Source organism: Sinocyclocheilus anshuiensis, unplaced genomic scaffold, assembly GCF_001515605.1.
Source record: "Sinocyclocheilus anshuiensis isolate Anshui unplaced genomic scaffold, SAMN03320099.WGS_v1.1 scaffold136, whole genome shotgun sequence".
NCBI lineage: Eukaryota > Metazoa > Chordata > Actinopteri > Cypriniformes > Cyprinidae > Sinocyclocheilus > Sinocyclocheilus anshuiensis.
The window spans coordinates 1,416,898-1,440,551 of NW_015554074.1; the positions used below are offsets into that span (position 1 = coordinate 1,416,898).

Here is a 23,654-nt window from a genome sequence, read left to right on the forward strand (position 1 = left end):
TGAAAACATTTGTTCTTTATTGTTTTAGTTTCATCTGAATTTTTGCTGTATTCTTGAGAAAACGGTATTTAGAAGTAGGGCACCATATGCAATGACACATTGGCACACTCACACACTTCTGTTAAAAGAGCATTTTTGTGTCAAAATATAAGTCTATATATTCATCAGAACTTTTATTTTAAATTGATCTTTTCTGGCAGAAAAAAAGAACACCATCATTAGATGAATTAATATTAACATCAAGAAAACAGATTTTAAACGGAGCTCCTGGGGATCACGTGCCATGCATTTCTTTTATAATTTTGGAGAAATTAACAAACATTATTTCAATCAGAGAGTTGTAAACATTCAGATACAACATTTTGTGCATGTACACTTTTTATTATTAGCTAATTTGCTTCTCATTTGCTTTGTCGGTTATGGTCAAAACCTTTAACAAACTTTTCTTATTCAAAGTCAAAATTGAACCTATAAAGGTTTAAAGTATTCAGCACTTCTGAATGATTGGCAGTTTTTTCTCTTGGAAAATTTATGCTTTGGAAAGAGCCACCACAGTGAAACGGAGCTCCTGGGGATCACGTGCCATGAACTTCTTGCAGACCTCTGCAGAATCCTGTAGATCAGGCAAAAACAGAATCAAATGTATAAAACCGAACCCCCAATCCACAACAATAACTATGTTTACATGCAATTAAATAATCGGATTGATGGCTCAATCTGACTGAAATGCTTTCATGTAAACACCCCAATCGATCCGACTGAGCTCAATCACAATGAAATTTCGATCGGATTGAAAGGGGCAGTACAGACATGTAAACACTTGGTTGGATTGAAAACCGAAACTAGAAAGTACATGCGCAATGACATAAAAATGGTGTAATGCTGTATGATGCATGGAAAGAGCCGTTGTTTTTGTAGAATGAAGTGTCATAATTGACTGTCATGTTATTCTAAAATTCTCCTTCCACTTATTGTCTGTGAAGTGGAGCAGAACAATGTCCCATCAGTCCTCACTTCATACTCTCATCCACAGATGGCTTGTTTTGGCAATGGGAATTTGTGAGTTTACTGCTTGATAAATATAAGCAGCACGGCAAAAATCTTCATGTGATCTTTGCCTCCTAATTAGGACCAGAAACAGATAGATTCTAACTCTGCTCTTTAAAACAAAGAAAAGAAGCGATGTTAGAAGCATAGTATGTGCAAACAGCGGGAAAGTGTATATTGCCGCAGTGTGCACATATCAAAAGATGAAATTCAATGTGAAGCTTGTGACATATAAACGTGCACATCAACCCAATCACTTTATTTAACGTTCATGTAAACACTACATTCAGATTCCTCAATCAGAATGATTTCATTCCAATTGAAACAAAAGGTGTCCATGAAAATGTAGCTAATGTCTACAAACAAAACAAGTTGCAAATATACATTCTTTGCTAGAGATAATCTATACAGTACATCTATAGCCCATGACTGAGAAAAATCCCACCTCAAGAAACGTGTCCTCTGTGGTTTCCCCATGAACAATTGGAAAAGGTTTGCGTCCATCTGAAACACATGAACATAATATGAACACCAGTAATATCTCCCTTCACAATGTTGCACATAATAATTACGTATAAAGTGAAAAGTGACATGACATGTGGCCAAGTATGGTGACCCATACTTGGAATTAGTGCTCTGCATTTAACCCATCCAAAGTGCACACACACAGCAGTGAACACACATACACCGTGAACACACACCCGAAGCAGTGGGCAGCCATTTATGCTGCGGCGCCCGGGAAGCAGTTGGGGGTTCAGTGCCTTGCTCAAGGGCACCTCAGTCGTGGTATTGAAGTTGGAAGAGAGCGCTGTACATTCACTCCCCTCACCTACAATCCCTGCCGGTACGAGACTCGAACCCACAACCTTTGGGTTACGAGTCCGACTCTCTAACCATTAGGCCACGACTTCCCCCTATAGGTGTTGATACTGTACATCAAATTTTGAGTGTAGAACTGACAAGCAACTAAAACAATGACAACATTCATCATGTAAATTAAGTTTACCTACCCAGTTCATATAAATGTCCTTCATAATTTACAAAGGCAATAAAATGCAAATCCACTTTTTCATCTAAGCTTGGAGCCTATAAGTGTGAGCAGAGTAAAGTTAGCATGTTAGAATTTTTCTATGACACTGGAACAGCCATAAAAAAGCAGAACTGAGATCCAACACAATGAGAATACTAAAGTTCTCAGAGCCAGAGAAGAGCCAAAGAAGGTCATTAAGAATTAAGAGAGCATCTAAGTCCTGTGGAAAGAAGTGAAACCAGATTGGAAAGGTCTTAAAGGTTATACTGTGTAGATGTGACTGCAGCAATAATTCTTATTTTAGTTCTAAATCTAATTTCATTCTAAATCTGCAGTCGCCGAGTACACAGTTGATTGAGGAAAAAAAAGTAGGGCAAGACTTTTTGGTATAATTTTAATTGGATCGTTGTATTTTTCTGCAATCTCATGCAAGTAACAGGTTGCCGGAGGCGATGTATTATTGTCCCGTCCTCATGTCCATGCACACATCATCAGAGATGTCATTGCGAAGGTGAGAAGTTTTTGCTTTTGATTAAAAACTACAAGAGAACATGAAATAATGTGCATGGATAAATAATTTCGAACAAATGTATTTATATTTAAAGTCATTCTATTTTTTTTTTTATAAAAATTGTCAAGTTTTTGTGACTTAAAAAAAAAAAAAAATCTGCATCAGACAAACCAGATATGCAAAATCTATTGTTAATTTACGGGTCCAGAATTAATGATTAAAAAAATAAGCTGGGCCTCTTTGAATCTATTTGTTTTTTTGTTTTGTTTTTTAAGAAACTGTGAATCAAGAACTAACAGTGCAATATTTTCAACATGGTCCAATTCTCAAAATTCTGCTACTTCAACATTAACAAAACAACACCACATGGAAAGTTCATCAGTGGGATGAAACTTCAAAATGTGTGCAAATACTTGGTATTGTTTTGAATGCTGTGTTAGCAACTACTCTGTATTTAGCAAATACCAACCTCTGTTTGTCCTTCCTGAGCACTTGACTCATGTGTTACTCGGATACTCTGAAATCATAAAAATATCAGTACCATGTATAAAAGTTTAGTTCAGTTAATTCCTTCAGAGGCCATTCAGTTGCAACAAAAACATATTTTATCACCTCATCTTTTTCAAGGAAAGCTGCCTTTTCTTCTGGGCTCATCTTTGCAGACTGCAGTAAAAATGCCTGAAGTGGTGAATTGGGCTCTGTAAAAAAAGAATGTCATGAACATACCACAAACAAGTACACTGTGAACTTTACACAAATTAACTAACTAATATTTTTTAAAACGGGAAATCACTCCAAAAAAAAAAGAAAACAAAAAAGATCAACACTGATACTTACCAAACTCCAGATGCCTTTGATTGTTTGCCACAGCATGAATCAGCCCTATTGTACCACAAGCATTGCCGATGGTTTGTTTCATGAAGTACACATCTGAGGACACCGCTTGTCCTTGTGCCTTAATTTTTGCCTCCTCCTCCTGTCTAAAGGTTTCATACTACATTGACGAAAAGAATATTACTAAAATGCAATCTACAGTACAGATAACGCACTGTAAAATAATAATAATAATAATTTACAAGAATGACAAAGATGCTTTATTTATCTGACTTAATATGGTATAAAGAATTTATACTTTTTTTTTTTTTTTTTTTTTTAAAGTTGGTTACATAAAACAAAGAATTAGACTAAAAAGAATTAGTCTAATTTAATAATAATAATAAAAAAAAATACAACTAAGTACCCCTAGTCTTAACATAGACACTAAGTTTATGCAACTGGCCACAGGTTTGCATGAACTAATACAATTTTTGTCACATCCTGTGTCATGCTGAAACCTAACCACCCTCATTAAAAAAAAAAAAAAACACATTCACAAGTTTTTGAACTCTTGTTGTCACTAACACTAATTACATAACCACACAATGATTATTGATAGATTATCACTTCAAACTAACTGAACAAAATGCTCAAATCATCATAAATATTATTAGAAGTGTTGGTGCTGCAAATTCAGTTATTTCATTTTATTTTGGGTCATGGTGACGAGAGCAACTCAAGATTCTGTTCCATTTTATTAGTCTTTCCTGTTCCATTTTATTTAGACCAAATAGTCAAATAATACACCCCTTTAAAATACATATTAAAAGGGAATTACCATATCACGTCAAATAGAGAAAGAGCCCAGCATAAAAAAATAATAAAAAAACGATACAACTATGATTTGGTATAATTTGCAAGCTTAGTTGATGCCAGCAACAACTGTATCCAGTTGCAACAGGTGATGTTTAAATCTCAATTTCTAAAAAATTGACCCTTATGACTGGTTTTGTGGTCCAGGGTCACAAAATACAGAGCTTATTTGCTAACATGGAGTCATTATGGGTGCAAACTGAAGTCATACCTTCTCTGTTATAGGGAAGAGCAAAAGTACAGCACAAACAGGCCTTGGCACCAAACTGAGAACTTCAGCTTCCAAACCGTACACATCCCCAAACTGCCAGGTGGGTACCAAGCCAAGTTGCCGTAAAAACTTAACAAAGGTATAACACAATACATACATATTAAAAACAAATCATATATCATAAGACTAGTAAAGAGGTTAGAAGTGTATGGTGAGAGACACGTGACAAGGGCCTACGCATTCCAGAAGCGTTTCTATTTAAATATATCAATAATAAACTAAAGTGAAACATAAAATACATCTCGCATTACTTCCAATACCATAAAATTAAAAACAAGATATCAAGCGCAGTATTGCTGATAAACATAATAAATCAAAGCTTATGAAATTAGCTTTAAAACAGACGTGCTTTAATAAACCTGATTCATTCATTTGGCACAAGTTTTGAATCCTAGACACACCCAGATAGTCGAGACCTCTACTCACTTGGTTCATAACCTGAAAAGCAGACACAGAACACAAAACAGTATCATATAAAATATGATGTCAAAGACATGAGCTGCAGCTTACCGTTCCTGCTAAAAGCTGCCTATGAAAAAATGAACCGATGAACGATATAAAATTGAATTAACGACAAAAAATCGTGAGATAGTGAGAAATTCATACCTCTGGGTTGGCTTCCAGTGGTAACCAGCGCTGGCCCTCCATCTCAGATTAAGCCCTGTCTGATATCCTAAATAAAAAAGATTTGACAGCTGAGCTGAGGAGGAAGTTCAATGGAATATGTGCGCGCGGGTGTGTGAACTCAGCCACTGGCCTGATATTACACCGGAAATACAGGCTCAAATCCCAAAATAAAAGGCATCGCTTACTTGCAATGATCTTCTTCTTGGTTTTATGGCGAGTTGCAATCTTTGTGCATATCGCCTATTGCAATGATAATCAGGGAAGCGGTCTCTTAAAGTAGGGACGATGTGTTGTCATATTCGTGTTGTTTTGTATCATGAAGGTCTTGGATGCTCTTACCACGTTTAAATGCACATAATGTTTCGATTAAAGTCGATTTTGTGTTTAAGCTTTTATTCTGAAATACACCTAATCTTCTATATTTGTGTTCTGTAATTATGTTAGCCTTTATTTGTTTCTTATTATTCTTTATAACGTTACTTGTTTATGTTATGTTATTAATTTCATGACATTTTCCAGGTCCGTCGAGGCTCTCATGCTAAAGCTTGTCACGTTACAGATTTAGTCCAGTAGGTGGCGATACGTAAACAGTTGATTCTACAAACGCTATTAACAGCAAGAGAAGAAGAATTTTAAGATTCCGCGGAAATGTTTAGTTTTAAATAAGTATAAACCGATTTCATTTGTATGCTCATTATTTGTTATCTGAGTAGAAATGCATTTTAACAAGTATAAAGATAAACATAATCAAGAGTCGAATTTGTCGTCTTCTTTTATTAATGGTGAGTAGTCGGAATATAGATTCATTATTGTTAACGGTTTTATTCCCCCGTGGTATTATCAGTCATGTTTTTATTACAGCTCCCAATGATAAAACGCTGGTAATGGCGTCTAAAGAGAAGAAGGAAAACATAAGAATTGGCAAACAGACGGCAACAGTGTACGCAGCAAAGATAAAGACCAAAATACACAGTAAGAAATGCTAAACAGATTCAGTTGTCTGCATTACTGATGTAGCTTGTGCTCTTATATGTTAGGAGTTGACCAATGACAATAAATGGACCTTTTTTATCTCTTAGATACCTCATCATTCTTCAAGCTTTCTTTGAAAAGCAACAACAAGGCTCTGGCTCTGGCTCTTGTTGCTCAGAAGCAGAAGAGCAGAGAGCTGGAGGCAGAGGTGGTGCGACTGAGGAGAGATGCGCAGACAACTCATTTTGATCTTGCTCATCAGCGTCATAAAAACAAACAACTGGTGAGTCTGTGACAGTGAAAATCAGTTATATGGCTGTATTTATATACTGTACACTTGTACAGACATAAGTCAAGATTCACTCTAGATTTGGAAAACATTGAGCTTGTGCTTGACTTTAAAAACAAAGAACATACATTCTATTTCATACCAGTATATGTAGTTAACGTAGGTTTTTTTTGTTGTTGCTGTCTCTAGTTTGGAATTATACGAGAGTTTTATGACTCTTCCCTAAACTGGATGACAAAGGCAGTTGATATTTTTTGTAATGAGGAGGTAAGCAATCAATGTATTTGTCTAATAATTCAATAATATGGTTATTTTTGTTGTTGTGGTGGTGGTGGTGGTTGTTGTTAATAATAAGAATAATCAGCATAATAATAATTATCAGAACTTCAGCCAAGCTTCTGTGATTGTTCACATATAGCTATTTGTTAGATAGATACAATATTATTAATAAATATTTTTATTATAATTCATATTAAAGCTAATTATTATTTTAAAGGATCCAGACAATATGGACTCGGAAGACAAGACCAGTGAAGGTATGAAAACAATTTGTAGCTGTTTATTGTACACAAGGGATAGTTCACCAAAAAGGGAAAATTCTTTCATTAATTACTCTCCCTTGTGTTGTTCCAAACCCATAACCTTTGTTCATGTTCTGAACACAAATTTGTTCATGTTCAGAACCAAGCTTTCTGACTTTGAAATTGTTGAATAAAGTAATTATTTTTGTTTTCTTTGTGCCCAAAAAGCAATCTCATAGCTTCATAACATTACGTTTGAACCACTGATGTCACATGGACTATTTTAACGACGTACTTACTACCTTTCTGTGCCTTGAACGTGTCCGTTGCGTTGCTGTCTATTTAGGGTCAGAAAGCTCTCCGATTTCATCAAAAATATCTAATTTGTGTTCTGAAGATAAACAAAGGGCTTAGGGAATTTTTATTTTTGGGTGAACTATCTCTTTAAGAATGTCAGTCAAGTTTAGTTAAGTTGGAATGATTGGCACTGTTATGTCAACTCATAGAAATTAAGCTAATATTAATTTCTTTGTACATTACTGCTAACAAAATGAGTCTCTTGATGCTGTATTTAAATTTGTGATTTATTTTTCAGACCAAATCATTGAAATGGGAGAGGTTCAGAGTTTGCAAGACAGACCTTTGTGTCCACAGCAGCATCATGTTCAGTCTAAACCAGTGAATTCAGCCGGTGATGCTCCCAGCCAAGAGAGAGATAGTTCAGCACAGCAAAACACCATATATGACTCTGAAATGGAGATGACCATTAGTGATAGTGCTGCTGAAATAGTAACAGTTGAAACAAATGCCAGAAAAACCTCTAGAGTTACAGAAGAACACCAGGAAAAGAAGGATGTGTGTCTATCAGAAAAAGGTAGTGAGTTTATATCTGCGAAGGAAGACTCACCAGTTGAATTTAGTAGATTAGAATATACATCAGCTGTGCCAAAAGAGATGACTGCTGTCACACAGCAGTGCTCTCCCACTGTTCAGAGAGAGGTGGAGAATGGGCAGCAAATGGACTCAATAACTGCACGCAGGAAGACTCACGTCACCTCTCGTACTAAAAGTAGCAGACGCACATGTAAACTGAACGAATCAAATCCAGATCCAAGAAAAACGTACCTGATCTCCCAAGATCCTCATGACATTTTTAATGACTGTTTTAGTGATGCTGAGCTTCAGAATTCTGAAAGAAGCAAGGCAATGCCTTCACATGGAAATATTTCAAATAAAGCTGCTAAAAGCAAAGCTAAAGAGTCCCATGCTACCCGGGAAACCAGGAGAACAATTATAGATCAAGTTGAGCTAAGACCTCAGAAGAGCAGGAAGACCAAAGTCTTGTCCCTTATGATGGATCACAGTTTATCGGATATGCATGAAAATGTTCAATCTGCCAGTACTTTATGCCCAGAGGCTGCTTGTACGGATGTCCATGTCGGTGAGACCGCAGTTCAAAAACATAAAAACAAAACTCCAGCATACCCTCTTCCTCAGTCTGAAAAGTGCAAGACACAGAAAAACAGAGGAACATTTGCGATACAGGCAAGTCGATCATTAATCAACAGGAATTCATTTTTGAATGAAACCAATATATTAGAAGATCCCAACAGACTGGAAGGTTTACAGGAAGTAATATCAGAAACCCAAATGACACCTCTCAGTATTGGTTCAGATAATGTTGCACAACAGCACAAGGAGCCAGAGCATGATTTTCATGAGATACTGACAGAAAACACCTATCATCCCAAATGTTCACAAGATGTGAATGCCAGCCTTGTACAGGAACCCTCTGAATTTATGTCATCAGTGGCTGGCAAAGCCAAAAAACACAGAAAAGAGGGGGCAGATAAAATAAAAAATAACGCAGCGGCTGCACCAAGAGAAAAACCCAAAGCATTAACAAAGAAACAAAACCGTTGTGCTGTGAGTGTGGATGAAACTGTGTTGACAAAAAGGCAAGATGAGACTGATCTTCAGAATGGAGCAGGATGCAGGTCTTTGTCTAATACTTTACAGCTACCAGTAATATCTCATTGCTCAGCCTCAAAGGAGGACCTCAGGGATGAACATAATGCTGAAACCCTTGAAATAAGTTCCCCTTCCTCTGTTGACGAGCTAGATCAGACTGACCATATCAACGTGGACTCTCTTTGCATAAATCTGGATCAAACCAACCAAGCACTTGAGGGCAGGTGCAGGAAAACATACGTTGTTTCATCTTGTGATGAATCACCCCTTAAGGAAAAGACTGACAGTGGGGCTTCCAGCGACATTTCTGAACATGATCTTTTTACTAATGAAACGGATAATGTTTCACCTGTTATGAACAGAAGCATGTTTGTCATGGAAAAATACAATGTGACGTCAGATGGTTTTAGTGGACACACAAAAGACCTTCAATTCACAGAAGAGAGGCCTCCCTGGGAGACCCTTGATGGTTACACTGAAGCACTCTTAGATGAAAGCTCTGCCCACAGCCCTCAACCAGAGACCCGCTGTCAAACTATGAACATTTACCAGGACCAGGACTCAGACTTGAGGCACCAAGCTCCAGGTAAACCTTATGAATAAGTCTAAATTATTTGCCAATGTTTGTATTTTTAAGGAGGAACAATAATACATATGTGGCCATCGACCACAAAACCAGTCTTAAGTCACTGGGGTATATTTGTAGCAATAGCCATTCAGCGTTCGGATGTTGTATAAATCTCAATTTCGAAAAATGAACACTTAAGACTGGTTTTGTGGTCCAGGGTCACATATTAGTACGCTTTTAATACAGATGAATTATTACATTTTTATTTTTCCCTTTTTTGCATTTCACATATGTCTTATATTTGTTTGTATCTTATATATTTATTTTCATTCTGCGAACAGAAGAAGGCAGGGTTATGAAGAGTCTAACAAATACAGGGCATAACTCTGATTGCGGGAGAACACGGAGAAGAGCAGCACCAGTCTCCTACAAAGAACCAGCCCTCAACTGGTGAGTTACACTTGAATGATATAACACAATCTAATGTAATGCAATAAAATATAATGTATTTATGTCTTAATACAGATTTTTTTTTTTAATGATTTTGGATAATTTTGAATTGACTTGTTGTTGTTGTTGTTGTTGTTGTTGTTGTTGTTGTTGTTGTAACAGCAAGATGAGGCGTGGGGACAAATACTCTGATACAAAATTCTTAAACTCTCCAGTGTTCAAAGACAAAAAGAAGAAGAAGAAACGAGTTTAGGAGTGATTTTCCCATTTATTGATTTCAGACTTTCCTTTGGTTTTTCATTTGATTTTATTTTGTCTTTTTTATGTAATGCAAATGTTTAAGATGGATTTTAAAGTAATCACAATGTGATTTAAAGTAAATCACAGCTGTTAACTTGCCTTCAGATCTCAGCTCAGTTTCATTCTTGTGTGTATATAGGAAATATTGTTTAAATTTTAGATTATTTTATTGGTTAATAAAGAGAACCTGCTCTATTAAGATGCTCTATTCTATTTTATTGTTAATTCTGCTTTCCATCCCTCTGTTGCATTCATACTGGTCATATGGAAGTCAGCTGTGTTCATTTCCTCGTCTTTTTCCTATCAAGATATATGTAGGAAAGTTGAGTCTGTGCGTTATGTAACCAGGCACTGGCCAACAGTGTTAAAGTGATTGAAGGACTGAATGAATAATTTAGAGGACTGTTCACCTGAGACGACTACAATTCTGAGACCGAGTAGGAGTGTCTGTTTAACCGGTTTATATTGTATGAGAGCAGACTAAAACTGCTGATATATAGTTACCTTATAACATTGTTCACCCATTCTCCCTCTCTTATCATCCATTTGCTATGCTCAGTTCATTCAAAGCAGTAGACCACTCAAGAAAACACAGTATGTGCAATCAAATCCATTAATATAATACAGTATTAAAAAGTGATCATTAACAACAGAACAAAATGCTTTCTTTATACTATTAAAGTATTTAATTTACTCTCTTCATCAGCCCAGGTACTGAAACGCTGGATCAAGGAACACAGTAAACAGGAGGTCTCTCCAGTAACAGAGACACTGCAGTCCTCCTCCACCTCCTCTTCTAGCTCCTCATTTAGTGTGAGTGTCAGTCAGCTGTTCCTCACATTTTACCACAATCTGTTATGACCCATACAGTAATATAATGTACTGAAAAAGTAAAAAAAATTACTGGCATCATGTGCTCAGATTGTGTACTAGAATTTTTGCACCTATATTTTGTGTCGAATACAGGATAGCGAGGACTCCTTAAAAGATGAAATCGCAAACTATGAGGGCTCGCAAGAATCTCTGCAGGACTGAAAACAGCAGCTGTATAACAAGCAAATATTAATTTTCATTGTTTATTAAACACATGTAACATTATTTCAGGTTTTTCCTCATTTGTCCTTATTGTTAAAATATTAGTTCTTTCCTGAGACTTTGTTCACAGCTGTAAAAAAATCAAAAGTTAAGAAAACTTAAAAGTTTAAGGCAACCTATGTTTGTAACCTGAGTGAACAAATGTCACGCTGAATGGGAATTATATACACCCGGTCTGAAAATGTCGTTTAGTCTGTCACTTTACATTATGCAGTGGTTCTCAACCAAGAGGGACCCATTTGGGAGCCTCTGCAAATTTCTGAAAGATTACATTTTGTTTGTTTAATAATTGAATTGAATTGAAGCAATCTAATTTTAATAAAATGTCTCTCTCTCTCTCTCTCTCTCTTTAAACACATGTAACATTATTTCAGGTTTTTCCTCATTTGTCCTTATTGTTAAAATATTAGTTCTTTCCTGAGACTTTGTTCACAGCTGTAAAAAAATAAAAAGTTAAGAACTTAAAAGTTTAAGGCAACCAGCTTCAGCAGATTTTTGAGTTTTCTCAACTTGTTTTTGTAGGAGATTTTTGAGTTTTCTCAACTTTTTGTTGTATAAATTGAAAACAACAAGTTGAGAAAACTCAATAATCTGCTGAAGCTAGTTACCTTAAACTTTTAAGTGTTCTCAACTTTTGATTTTTTTGACAGTGCAGGTAATAATAAAGACAGCAGATCAATTGACAAGGTTTATTTTATAAATACCAATAATACTTTTTACCGACTTTCTTAGTATTAGTCCAAAGTGTTCATACATAGTGTTATTTTAGAAATAGAAGGTGTGAATAATAATTAATTTACCCATGCATTTTCATTTGACATGTGAAAGAAGATTCAATGTTAAGTTTACAGTAATCTATAAAATTCTTGAACTATTACTTTCTGAACTCTGCAACATGTGGTGTGTTACAGACATTTTTGGATGTTGATGCATTCCATGTCATAAGCAATAATTCCATCACATAAAGCATCTCATTAGTGTCCAGGTCAGTAATTTGCCAGCTAGGAATTTTGATTTGATGAATCAGGGCTTTTAAATCTATGGATAGGATTAAGAGGTTGGCACCACCATCAGAATGCCAAATCCCAGTCATTGAAAGGACAAATAAAGTTTGATCTACCATGTTGATGGTGGTTTATAAAGCAGACCTCGTGCCCTAGTTTGTTTGACTGTTTCTCATGTTTAGGACTGTTTCCAGAGGCTCACATCAAAATGAGTAAGGTAAATGAAACCGTCAAAAATGATAACTTCATTATTTTTGCATTTCTTAAGGAAAGTTTAGATTAGCATTTGATTGAACAGTTGCTAATGCTGAAATGCTAATTAGAATGAATGCTACTATGACTATAAACAGAACAACAGACCTGTTACAGTTGTCTGTTTAATTTGCTGTAATCTGTGACATCTCTTGATTTCAGATTGTCTTTTATGAGGAGAGAAACTTCCAAGGTCGCTCCTATGAGTGTGACACAGACTGCCCAGACATGCACCCTCATTTCAGTCGATGCAACTCTATCAGAGTGGAGAGTGGCTGCTGGGTCCTGTATGAAAGACCCAACTACTCTGGTTTCCAGTATGTGCTAACCAGAGGTGAATATCCGGAATACCACCGCTGGGTGGGCTACAATGACACCATTCGCTCATGCCGTACATTTTCTTATGTGAGTAGAATGCATGTTTTATTCTATTTTATTATTCCATCTTTGTTGTTCACTGTTCTGCCACAGAAAACTCTATAGTTCTCAGTATCCATGCTGTGTAAATCTGTTGCATTTTGTGTTGCTGTACACATTTTCATTGCAGACATTCAAACTCTAAGCCATTTAAACCTTTATTTAAAAAATCTTTTGAAATGTTTTGCAGAAAAGTGATGGATCCTACCGCATCCGGATCTATGATCGGCCAGATTTCCAAGGTCAGATGATGGAATTCAGTGATGACTGCAAGTCCATTCATGAAAGTTTCCAGTGCCGCAGCGTTCACTCTTGCAATGTCATGGAGGGCTTCTGGACCTTCTATGAGCACCCCAGTTATCGAGGCCGTCAGTATTTCATGCCTCCTGGCGAGTATCGCAAGTTCAGTGACTGGGGTGCCATGTGTGCCACCATTGGCTCCTTCTGCAGGATCACTGATTTTTAGAGTTCACATTATGAAAATAATTGTGTCTTTTCTGGCATTAACTTGTCAATAAAATGTCACAAAGCCAAATGCTTGGCAGTGTATGTATTCATGCTGCAGGTGTGTTGATTACTACAGCTGTCCATGATCAAACATATATAGATTTCAGGCTGTATGGCATCTGTGGGAAGAAGCTTTAATTCCTAAAGGATTAGTATTCCCTTATGTTTGCCAGTGTAAATTATTTAAAAATACACTGTAAGCATTACATATCAATATCAATTTATAGCATGTTTTAGAAGTCAAAGAAATTATATACAGTATGGACAGTAGGAAGCCACCATAACATTGTAACAAAGGTTTTGATCCTTACAAACTCAACTTTTCTAATGGCAATCACGTAGAACTTTTCATTCTGGTAACATATTCAGTCACTGACAAAGCCTTGATGTCTTCTGTTAGGCCTTATTTTAATTAGGTAGCCATCTTACACTGGATAAAGAGTTAGAATGATTGCTGCAATACACTTGTTAGTGAGATAGATCATGGCAATGGGACTTTCGTTGACAAAACTACATACAAATATTTCTTGAATAGATTTCCTCATAAACATCCACTATTGGCTATACTAAAGGCATTTCACAATTTCAAGAACAAAACCTTTCAGTAACAATTAAATGTTCTTATTTAAACCTATAAACAGACTTGTGATATGTAATGTTAAAATAAATGCAGACAAATAACACTATTGTTATTCCCAGACCTTTCCAGCAGCTTTTACAGAGGCAATCAAAGTGATTGTTTGGAGTAAAACTGTCCAGGTTTGCAATATTCCTGTACAGTTTCTGCTGACATGAGTACACTGTGATTTAAATGACAACACAAACAATAGTACCATTATTTTCTTGGATATATATTTATAGTTCCAGCAGCATTTGGCACCTACATAGGAAAAAGTTCAAAGCCTACACAAACATGGGAAAGGTCTGTACGAATTAGAATAACGAATTAGCCATATATGAATTATTATTGTGCTGCTCTCATTATGTAAAATGTTTCCTCTAGATTATCTTTTACGAGGATAGGAACTTCGGCGGCCGTTATCATGAGTGCATGAGTGACTGTGCTGACCTGCATTCCTACTTCAATCGCTGTCACTCCATCAGAGTGGAAAGCGGTTGCTTCATGGTCTACGACTGAACCAATTTCATGGGACGCCAGTATTTTCTGAGAAGGGGAGAGTACCCTGATTACATGCGCACGATGGGAATGAATGATTGCATCAGATCCTGTCGTATGATCCCAGTGGTAAAGACTGAAGTTAATTGTTATCTGAAGTATAAATGTTCTTGTTTTAACATATTGAAATTAAGTACTCAGCCTTAACTTCCTGTTTTTTTTTGTACCCATTAGCATGGTGGGCCCTTCAGAATGAGGTTCTATGAGCGCCAGGACATGGGTGGCAGGATGATGGAGCTTGAGGACGATTGCCCCAACCTCACGGATCGCTTCAACATGTCCGACTTCCATTCCTGCCATGTGATGGATGGTCACTGGCTTGGTTATGAGCAGCCCAACTACACAGGCAGGCATTTCTACCTGAGGCCCGGCGAGTACAGGAAGTACAGTGACTGGGGCAGCATGAGTTCGAGGATGGGCTCCATCAGATGAATCATGGATCTCTAATGAAAGGAGTCCTTGTGAAATGTCTGCTGTATGCCCTTTTTCACACACTAAATAAAATGGTGTCTGTGCTCAAGTGTCTTGAGTTTTGTTCTTGCACCCTCTACCTGGAGGAGTCCCTGCCTGATGACGACTCTTGCTATAGGCTGCCAGACTGCTTGACACTGTTCGGAGAACTGAATAAAACTATAGAGACGTTTTCCTCCATGAGACAGGTTTCAAGCGTTCTATCTATCTGCTTGTGCCGTATATTAATACTCACTCATGGTAAATAACTAATGATAAACAGAAGAAGTGTAGAAAATTTGCTTAAAAATAATATGGCTTATGTCTAATACAATGTTTATATAGATAAACATTAAAAAGTAGGACTGTTATAACCATGTATATATGGGGTTCAACTTAGACAAAGTTTGGTTCAGGTAAACCCTGTTGTAAGTGAATAATAAATTGCTATGGATTAAAGGGTAATAAAACATTTATTAGAGTGTAAAGTATATACAGAATATATTAAATATATTATATAGTCAAAATACAGTTTATATATATATATATATATGTGTGTGTGTGTGTGTGTGTGTGTGTGTGTGTGTGTGTGCGTGCATATCATGTAATATAATGTATCCAAAATAAATAATACCATAAATATTAATTAAATTAAATAATCAACGTGAATTAATTAATAAATACATGCATACATTTAAATGCATACACTTACATTTAACATATTAATAATTTCTATAAATAATTTTTAAGTAATCATTTCATATTAATATGTTTTTTAATCATTTCCACACAACTGGCTATTGTAAATTCACATATTTAAGTTAATATCACATGACAAGTCTTACATGGAACTTACAAGCAATTTATCATGACTATTGGATATTGGGTATTGATATTAATGATTTTCTGCATTTCATCTATTCATTATGTGATCACAGCCTACATTTTTTTCTTTTTTGTTTTTGCTGCATTCATTCACAAAATGGCAGTACTGACAATATTTTTAACAAAAGAATTATAACAAAACTTTTTAAAACCAAATGGCAAAAAAGCATTTTTGTGTGTGTAATTATAATATGAATGACACATACAGTGTCGACACTTCGTGTGGGTAAATACTGTATATACCATAGAGCGTCACACTCACATGGCACAACTGCTATCGAAAATGGGGAAGGTAAATCAATACTGTGAGGAAAGTGAGAAAGTCATACAAAAATATAGTTTACCTTATATTCAAGATATTTACACTGGTTTTCCTGTAAACTGTGCATGCATATGGACTGTCTTCTCTCTCTTTTTTTAACAGATCATTTTCTATGAAAACAAGATTTTTGAGGGTCATCAGTATGAATGCAGTGGTGATTGTGCAGATATCCTCTGCTATCTTGGCTGCTGTAACTCCATCATGGTGGAGAGTGGATGCTTCATGATCTATGAACAACCATATTACAAAGGCCAGCAATTCTTGGTCCGTAAAGGAGAGTACCCAGACTTTGAAAGCTGGTTGGGCAAAAATGACTGCGTCTGCTCCTGCCGTGAAATTCCCATGGCCATGGTGATTATACTATATGCTTGAGTGAGCTACATTGGAAGTAATGATAAAGTTCACTTTTTTATCACTCTAAACATTCTTTTAAATGTCAGGAATGAGTGAAAAATGAGATAGTATTAAGATAGTAGTTGATTTAGACATGTTTTGTTCTTCTCTCCACCAGACACAGGGATCTTCTCATGAGGTGAATCTGTTTGAGAGAATGGAGTATGGAGGTCAAATGATGGCTCTAGTGGAGGACTGTCCAAATGTCATGGACATGTTCCAAACAAACCACATATTCTCCTGCAAGGTGATTGGTGGAAACTGGCTCTTCTTTGAACAGTCCAACTACAAAGGCATGATGTACCTCATGAGGCCTGGAGAATACACAAGATTCACTGAATGGGGAGGCTTGAGTGCCCGTGTGGGTTCCATCAAACGAATCATCGATAACTAGAATTAACATTCATGCAGGCTGCTTAGCAGTTTAAAAAAAAATTTTAATGTAATAAACACTGTTGTAAACACACACACACACACACACACACCAAACTTAAAATGATTTGCTTCTATTACTTAACAAAGGTCTGCCATGTTAAGCAACACAGGCAATCATGTTGAATAACAACTTACAGTATGTAGCCTTTATGCTTCAAACGCTCTTATATGTTACCTCATAAATAAATGTTTATACATTTTAAATCTATACATTTGCTTATTTTTGACTCATAGAATGTTTTATGTAACATTTGACAGTATATTACTTATAATGTAACTGTGTTTCTACACTTACAGCAGACTAATTAAATACTACTGCTTATAAATGAGCGCAATGTTTTCTTTTTTATCTCATGTTCCACTTTCACGTTAGTTTATTGGTATTTTCAGTTCGGTCATTATATAAGATGAATCATATAATAATATTGCAGCTTTATCCAGACTTAAATGAACCATCCATTACTCAACTGATTCAGTATAAGACCTGTTGCTTTTGCATTGATTTATTGTGCTGATTGCAGTCAGACTGACGCTTCTGCAAGCAGGACGGGGCATTTTGATGAATATGGAAAAACTGCACCAGGGCCAAGCCAAACATATTCAGATTGTTTCATTGCCCCCCCCTGATTCTAGCCCCTATTACTTTCTCCCTGGGCTAGATTTATTTGAATGACAATACTTTATGCTGTGCAATCACAGCGCAGCTTCTAGGTTTTATAAAAGATAAACTGGTTGCCAGTGTCGAGCAGTAGCTCTGCTAGATGCCAACATGACTATCGGAAAGGTAAGATGGCATCTCGCACTCTCATAGACTAATAGACTTATAATGGTTTTCAACTCTATAACATGAAGCCACTTTACAGCTGCAAGTTCACATTATTTCATATATTGTATAGTAGATTTATTATACCATTTATCTTTAACAGATCATCTTCTACGAGGACAGGAACTTTCAGGGCCGATACCATGAGTGCAGCAGTGACTGTGCAGACCTGCACCCCTATTTTACCCAATGCAACTCCATCAGGGTAGACAGTGGGTGCTTCATGGTGTATGAGCACCCAAATTATATGGGACAGCAGTACTTCCTGCGGAAGGGCGAGTATTCTGACTGTCAGCGCATGATTGGCTTCAGTAACTGTATCAGATCATGCCGGATGATCCCCATGGTAAGTGATTTATGGGAATTAGCAAATAAACATTGTTAACAAAACTAGTTCATCAGATCAAAGAAATAGAATGCGCATTTTTAGACTTCAGAAACACACTTTTGATATTCTTTGAAATAATAAATGTGTTAATTAAATATATCCCAAATCCATGTTTCTTGCAGTATGCTGGTAACTACAGAATGAGGCTATATGACCGGGCTGATATGGGAGGTCAGATGGTAGAAGTCACGGAAGACTGCCCTAACATCATGGACCGCTTCCATACATCTGACATCCACTCCTGTCACGTGATGGACGGTCACTGGCTTCTGTATGAGCAGCCCAACTACAGGGGACGAATGTACTACCTTGGACCAGGTGAATACAAGAAGTACAGCGACTGGGGAGGAACGGCCCCAAGAATCAGGTCCCTCAGGAGAATAACCTCTTTCAACTAGACAACATAAATTGGGCAACAACATATGCACTAAATAAAATCTCTTGACTGAAACTTTTGCTTGTCTGGTTATTAATTCTGTTCTAGTGTTTTCATGTGAAATTAATAACAGAAAAAGTATATTTATTATTAGAATAAAGAACTATTAGTTCCACATTTAATTGACCTATCAGTGACATTTTCTATTGCAAATCTGGTTACCAGACTGGAAAACATTCAATGGTAAAGCAAAACTGAGAGCGTACTGTCTCTCACACAGTTTATGCTTTTGGCTAAACAATGCAGGGCTCAATCTGGATTAACTGCCCTCATTGATGTTAAATCTCTCTCTACCATGACTGTCAAAAACAAAAGCAGCCCCGCTATTTAAAGGCACATTGACCTCAGAGAAATTAGAGGATGTTTTTAATCCACATGCATGTTTTAGTGGTACAAAGTGACAATCCAATACCAAATTACAAGAAGAAGTGAAAATACAAGCTATAAGTTATAGCTCCTAAACACATATTCAGTGATGGACACGCAACTTCATAATTTGAAGACGACTGAATAAGAAGACTAAATCGATCTTAGGTCATTTGGATTTATAGTTAAAGTAAGTAATTATGTTGTGGTATTAATTGGATGGATACAGGTACATTTCTGATCTTTTGTCATGGCTGTTGTTTCTTTGCTAATGGAACTTGATAGATGACTCTACTTTAGTAGTACTTTCAGATAGTGTTCTACTTTATCTATATTCACCCATGTATGGCTTTGCGATGAAGTGGTCATTTTTCTTCCTAAAATACTACATTTTTTAAGATTTAAAAAAACTATTTGCACACACAGAGTCATATAATGCTTCATGATATCACAAAAACATTCAATTAAATACTGCTTGCTTGCTTTTTTGGTGTATCTGCAGTAAGAGGCCTTCTTATAAAAGATGGTTGCATTGATCTTCATTATTTTCCATTTTAAATGTTTTACTGTAGTATTTTTGCCACTTTAAATATTAAGGCTATTTATATCTACACGCACAAGACATTTACAAAAAGCATATAAATAAAATGTATGTCCATGTTAAAGAAACATTTTGGACAAACTTGCTGTACAGTGAAAACTTCTGCTTTTGCTGTCATATAGATAAACAAAACATTCTTTCTTTTACATGCCACAAAATAGCAAAAACTGTATGTGGGCCTTTTACTGGGTCTTTAGCTTGTTGCTTTTACAAACAAATATCTATGGTTTTTAGAGCATGAAGCACATCAAAGGTTGACATTTGAATATCAGAAACAATGTTCACGTAACATCCCCAAAACACAGCTGACTTAACTCTGAATTGATGAATAGGACTTTTCTCTTTAAATGATCTTTTTCATATGTAAGAATTTATTGGAAAATTCAGCATGTCAATGCAGTTGACAATACTGTTGAATATGGAATCTCAGTAACTGCTCCCTCTGTTGAACAACTTCTTTAATGCAAAAGGGATGTTCCATATTGTTCTGTGTGCATTGTGCTGTGAATGTGTGGGTGCCGTACCAGTCCTTTCCCTGGACCATGTAAGAGAAAACACCAAACATGTAATTATATATCCTTTTTCAAGTAAAATCCATATTTTTGAACCCAATATTGTGCTCTAACAAAAAGGTAAACATGTGCCAGTACTCTGACATATTCCTGTATTCATTTGAATAACAATACTTTGTTTGTCAAGAGGCAGTATAAAAAGCTTGGGAAGCATATGGAATCTCTCCAACGGAGACCATGGGCAAGGTAGGATTTTTGGCACCACTTTCATGACATTTACATTGAATTGCACCTCCCCTATGTATGCTAAGCTTTGACGCTGATGGATTATTCTCCTAATCTCTGCACTAAAACAAAGTGTTGATTTTGTTGGCTTTTTCAGATTGTTTTTTACGAGGACAAACATTTTCAAGGTCGTAGTTATGAGTGCAGCAATGACTGCACAGACCTGCACACTTACTTCAGTCGCTGCAACTCCATCAGAGTAGAGAGTGGCTGTTTTATGATCTATGAACGTCCAAATTATATGGGCCACCAGTATTTTATGAAGCGAGGCGAGTATTCTGACTACCAGAGATGGATGGGCTTCAGTAGCTGGATTCGATCCTGTCGCCTGATTCCAATGGTGAGCTTCACTGAATGTGCTCAAAGTTATAACTCCTAAACACATATTCAGTGATGGACGTGCAGCTTTAGAATGTGAAGAAGACTGAATAAGAAGACTAAATCGATCTTAATTAAGTAATTTGGATTTATAGTAAAAGTAAGTAATTATGTTGTAATATATAAATGGGATGGTTACAGGTAATTTTATGATCAATTGTCATGGCTGTTGATTTTAATACAGTTTTTTTTGCTAATGGAACTTTCATGGATGACTCTACTTTAGTACTTTTAAATAGTTTTCTACTTTATGTGTGGCTTTGCGATTAAGTGGTCATTTTTCTTGCTGAAATACTGCTACTACTTTTTTTGTATTTGAAAAATAATTATTTGTCATTTTGTGTAACTGATGAATACCATTTGCACATATAGCATCAAATAGTGCTTTACAATATCACAAAAACATTAAATGATATACTGCTTACTTGCTTTTTACGGTGTATCTACAGTAAGAGGCCTTCTTATAAAAGATGATTGTATTTGTCTTCATTACACAAGACATTGACAAAAAGCATGTAAATAATAATATATATGTAATAATACATATGTCCATGTTACAGAAACATGTTGGACAAACTTACTGCAAATAGAATATTTCTACAATGAAACTGGTAACTTCTGCTTTTGCTGTCATATAATTAAACAACTCTAAATCATTTTTCCCCCTTTACATGCCACAAAAAAAAAATAAATAGCTAATAATGCCTGACTAAGAGCTGAAACAAACTAGAAGTTTTACAAACAGATATCTATGGTTTTTCTAGAACATGAAGTACATACAAATTTGACATTGAATATCAGAGACAATGTTCACATAACATCCCCAAAACACAGCTGAGTTAACTCTGAACTGATGAATAGGATATTTCTCTTTAAATGTTTCTTTGAAATTTCTCCTGCTGCATTTTTTTTTCACATGAAAGAGTTTATTGGAAAATTCAGTATGTCAATGCAGTTGACAATGCTGTTGAGAATGGAAACTCAGTAACTGCTCCCTCTGTTGAACAACTTCTTTAATGCAAAAGGGATGTTCCATATTGTTCTGTGTGCATTGTGCTGTGAATGTGTGGGTGCCGTACCAGTCCTTTCCCTGGACCATGTAAGAGAAAACACCAAACATGTAATTATATATCCTTTTTCAAGTAAAATCCATATTTTTGAACCCAATATTGTGCTCTAACAAAAAGGTAAACATGTGCCAGTACTCTGACATATTCCTGTATTCATTTGAATAACAATACTTTGTTTGTCAAGAGGCAGTATAAAAAGCTTGGGAAGCATATGGAATCTCTCCAACGGAGACCATGGGCAAGGTAGGATTTTTGGCACCACTTTCATGACATTTACATTGAATTGCACCTCCCCTATGTATGTTAGGCTTTAACGCAGATGGATTATTCTCCTAATCGTTGCACTAAAACAAAGTGTTGATTTTGTTGGCTTTTTCAGATTGTTTTTTATGAGGACAAACATTTTCAAGGTCGTAGTTATGAGTGCAGTAATGACTGCACAGACCTGCACACTTACTTTAGTCGCTGCAACTCCATCAGAGTAGAGAGTGGCTGTTTCATGATCTATGAACGTCCAAATTATATGGGCCACCAGTATTTTATGAAGCGAGGCGAGTATTCTGACTACCAGAGATGGATGGGCTTCAGTAGCTGGATTCGATCCTGTCGCCTGATTCCAATGGTGAGCTTCACTGAATGTGCTCCTTTTGTGGAGATACTTATATTACGGTTTCTTTGACACCAGTGTACTGAATCATTCATTTGCGTCTTGACGTCAACAGTATAGGGGACCATACAGACTGAGGATCTATGAGAAGGCTGACTACGGAGGTCATATGATGGAATTCACAGACGACTGCCCCTGTGTGTCTGATCGTTTCCACCATCGACATGTGTACTCTTGTAATGTGATGAATGGCTACTGGATCTTCTATGAATATCCCAACTACAGAGGGAGGCAGTACTTCCTGAAACCTGGGGAATACAGGAGATACCGAGACTGGTGTGCTACCTGTGCCATTGTGGGCTCCTTCAGACGAGTCACTGATTATTAGCCATTCTGCTTGCACTTATTTATATAAACTGTTCATTTCCTGTTTATAAGCATAACTGTTTATAAACATTTTGATTTTTCACTTCTTGTGCATGGACATAAAAAACAAACAAAGAGATAAAAATAAAATGATATTTGTAATAATAAAGTACTCGGATTTTACTGAATTCTCAGCACTAAATCAGTCTCTTATAACAGAATGAATTGGCTTTTTTCACCTTCTCACTTTGATTTTTAAAAAAACATTTTTACACATTTACAAATCTTAACAAAAAGCAATAATAACAATACAAAACTGCATTTATGTCAATATAGCATATAGCAAGACATAGAAATTGTACAGGAAAATATTTACCAGGATAAGCAAAATAGATTACAGGTCTATGAGATTCTGTTGTCAAACAGATGAAGCATGAAAATGACAAAATGAGATTGTATTTTAAATAATATATCAAATGCTTGCACTAGGTGAAAAAAAAACACAATGTTGATTATTATTATTACTATTATTATTATTATTATTATTATTGAGGTATATAAATAATGGATAATACCATTTCAAACATCTCTAACCTTAATTGCTAAATACTGTTTTTCAGATGTCCGATAATAATATTC

The 23,654-nt window shown here is 36.0% G+C and overlaps 6 protein-coding genes, 2 long non-coding RNA genes and 1 pseudogene across 11 annotated transcripts; 8 read left to right on the plus strand and 1 right to left on the minus strand.

Annotated features, from left to right (window-relative positions):
- Nucleotides 1-5,308, minus strand: LOC107668893 (ubiquitin carboxyl-terminal hydrolase isozyme L3-like). The gene is made up of 9 exons (XM_016460940.1): nt 5,155-5,308; nt 4,975-4,986; nt 4,489-4,617; nt 3,426-3,582; nt 3,201-3,286; nt 3,058-3,105; nt 2,058-2,133; nt 1,493-1,551; nt 1-613 (listed from the first exon to the last, which is right to left on the minus strand). Exons 1-9 carry the CDS (start codon nt 5,194-5,196, stop codon nt 530-532), a joined length of 693 nt encoding a protein of 230 aa, XP_016316426.1. The 5' UTR covers nt 5,197-5,308; the 3' UTR covers nt 1-529.
- A 100-nt stretch (nt 5,309-5,408) lies between these two features.
- On the plus strand, nt 5,409-10,206 carry LOC107668892 (shugoshin-like 2). Its single transcript, XM_016460939.1, has 8 exons — nt 5,409-5,957; nt 6,037-6,147; nt 6,255-6,430; nt 6,626-6,703; nt 6,933-6,972; nt 7,553-9,514; nt 9,838-9,946; nt 10,109-10,206. Exons 1-8 carry the CDS (start codon nt 5,891-5,893, stop codon nt 10,197-10,199), a joined length of 2,634 nt encoding a protein of 877 aa, XP_016316425.1. The 5' UTR covers nt 5,409-5,890; the 3' UTR covers nt 10,200-10,206.
- Nucleotides 10,207-10,761: 555 nt separating this feature from the next.
- On the plus strand, nt 10,762-11,289 carry LOC107668895 (uncharacterized). Its single transcript, XR_001631932.1, has 3 exons — nt 10,762-10,840; nt 10,953-11,059; nt 11,213-11,289. It is a non-coding gene; the product is annotated as an uncharacterized LOC107668895 (long non-coding RNA).
- A 1,169-nt stretch (nt 11,290-12,458) lies between these two features.
- Nucleotides 12,459-13,545, plus strand: LOC107668894 (gamma-crystallin M2-like). The gene is made up of 3 exons (XM_016460941.1): nt 12,459-12,562; nt 12,760-13,002; nt 13,205-13,545. The coding sequence occupies exons 1-3, from the start codon at nt 12,554-12,556 to the stop codon at nt 13,478-13,480; spliced, it is 528 nt and encodes a 175-aa protein (XP_016316427.1). The 5' UTR covers nt 12,459-12,553; the 3' UTR covers nt 13,481-13,545.
- Nucleotides 13,546-14,355: 810 nt separating this feature from the next.
- On the plus strand, nt 14,356-15,218 carry LOC107668859 (gamma-crystallin M2-like; annotated as a pseudogene).
- A 1,092-nt stretch (nt 15,219-16,310) lies between these two features.
- Nucleotides 16,311-17,287, plus strand: LOC107668873 (beta-crystallin S-1-like). Of its 2 annotated transcripts, none has more exons than XM_016460898.1 (3): nt 16,311-16,325; nt 16,458-16,706; nt 16,867-17,287. In XM_016460898.1, exons 1-3 carry the CDS (start codon nt 16,317-16,319, stop codon nt 17,140-17,142), a joined length of 534 nt encoding a protein of 177 aa, XP_016316384.1. In that variant the 5' UTR covers nt 16,311-16,316; the 3' UTR covers nt 17,143-17,287. The 2 variants fall into 2 exon arrangements, with proteins under 2 accessions (XP_016316384.1, XP_016316385.1); XM_016460899.1 differs by having other exon boundaries at nt 16,458-16,700.
- Nucleotides 17,288-17,902: 615 nt separating this feature from the next.
- LOC107668857 (gamma-crystallin M2-like) lies at nt 17,903-18,845 on the plus strand. The gene is made up of 3 exons (XM_016460877.1): nt 17,903-17,967; nt 18,110-18,352; nt 18,517-18,845. The coding sequence occupies exons 1-3, from the start codon at nt 17,953-17,955 to the stop codon at nt 18,790-18,792; spliced, it is 534 nt and encodes a 177-aa protein (XP_016316363.1). The 5' UTR covers nt 17,903-17,952; the 3' UTR covers nt 18,793-18,845.
- A 356-nt stretch (nt 18,846-19,201) lies between these two features.
- Nucleotides 19,202-20,555, plus strand: LOC107668838 (uncharacterized). The gene is made up of 3 exons (XR_001631928.1): nt 19,202-19,386; nt 20,268-20,362; nt 20,497-20,555. It is a non-coding gene; the product is annotated as an uncharacterized LOC107668838 (long non-coding RNA).
- Nucleotides 20,556-21,023: 468 nt separating this feature from the next.
- On the plus strand, nt 21,024-23,128 carry LOC107668860 (gamma-crystallin M2-like). 3 transcript variants are annotated; one of them, XM_016460879.1, is made up of 4 exons: nt 21,024-21,072; nt 21,998-22,285; nt 22,422-22,664; nt 22,765-23,128. In XM_016460879.1, exons 2-4 carry the CDS (start codon nt 22,277-22,279, stop codon nt 23,035-23,037), a joined length of 525 nt encoding a protein of 174 aa, XP_016316365.1. In that variant the 5' UTR covers nt 21,024-21,072; nt 21,998-22,276; the 3' UTR covers nt 23,038-23,128. The 3 variants fall into 3 exon arrangements, with proteins under 3 accessions (XP_016316365.1, XP_016316366.1, XP_016316367.1); XM_016460880.1 differs by lacking the exon at nt 21,024-21,072 and having other exon boundaries at nt 21,930-22,092; nt 22,227-22,285; XM_016460881.1 differs by lacking the exon at nt 21,024-21,072 and having other exon boundaries at nt 21,930-22,071; nt 22,227-22,285.
- Nucleotides 23,129-23,654: the final 526 nt, after the last annotated feature.

Bases quoted from the DNA above. Each gene is read 5' to 3' on its own strand.
- LOC107668860 (XM_016460879.1), top strand. The intron at 22,665-22,764 runs GTGAGCTTCACT...TGACGTCAACAG, and splicing joins CCTGTCGCCTGATTCCAATG to TATAGGGGACCATACAGACT.
- LOC107668892 (XM_016460939.1), top strand. From the start codon at position 5,891: ATGCATTTTAACAAGTATAAAGATAAACATAATCAAGAGTCGAATTTG. The intron at 5,958-6,036 runs GTGAGTAGTCGG...TTTTTATTACAG, and splicing joins GTCGTCTTCTTTTATTAATG to CTCCCAATGATAAAACGCTG. The intron at 9,947-10,108 runs GTGAGTTACACT...TTGTTGTAACAG, and splicing joins AAAGAACCAGCCCTCAACTG to CAAGATGAGGCGTGGGGACA.
- LOC107668894 (XM_016460941.1), top strand. The intron at 13,003-13,204 runs GTGAGTAGAATG...AATGTTTTGCAG, and splicing joins CATGCCGTACATTTTCTTAT to AAAAGTGATGGATCCTACCG.
- LOC107668873 (XM_016460898.1), top strand. The intron at 16,707-16,866 runs GTGATTATACTA...TCTCTCCACCAG, and splicing joins GTGAAATTCCCATGGCCATG to ACACAGGGATCTTCTCATGA.
- LOC107668893 (XM_016460940.1), bottom strand. From the start codon at position 5,196: ATGGAGGGCCAGCGCTGGTTACCACTGGAAGCCAACCCAGAG. The intron at 2,134-3,057 runs GTTGGTATTTGC...TCACACTTATAG, and splicing joins CTCAGGAAGGACAAACAGAG to GCTCCAAGCTTAGATGAAAA. The intron at 614-1,492 runs GTGGGATTTTTC...CCTGATCTACAG, and splicing joins CAGAGGACACGTTTCTTGAG to GATTCTGCAGAGGTCTGCAA.
- LOC107668857 (XM_016460877.1), top strand. The intron at 18,353-18,516 runs GTAAGTGATTTA...TGTTTCTTGCAG, and splicing joins CATGCCGGATGATCCCCATG to TATGCTGGTAACTACAGAAT.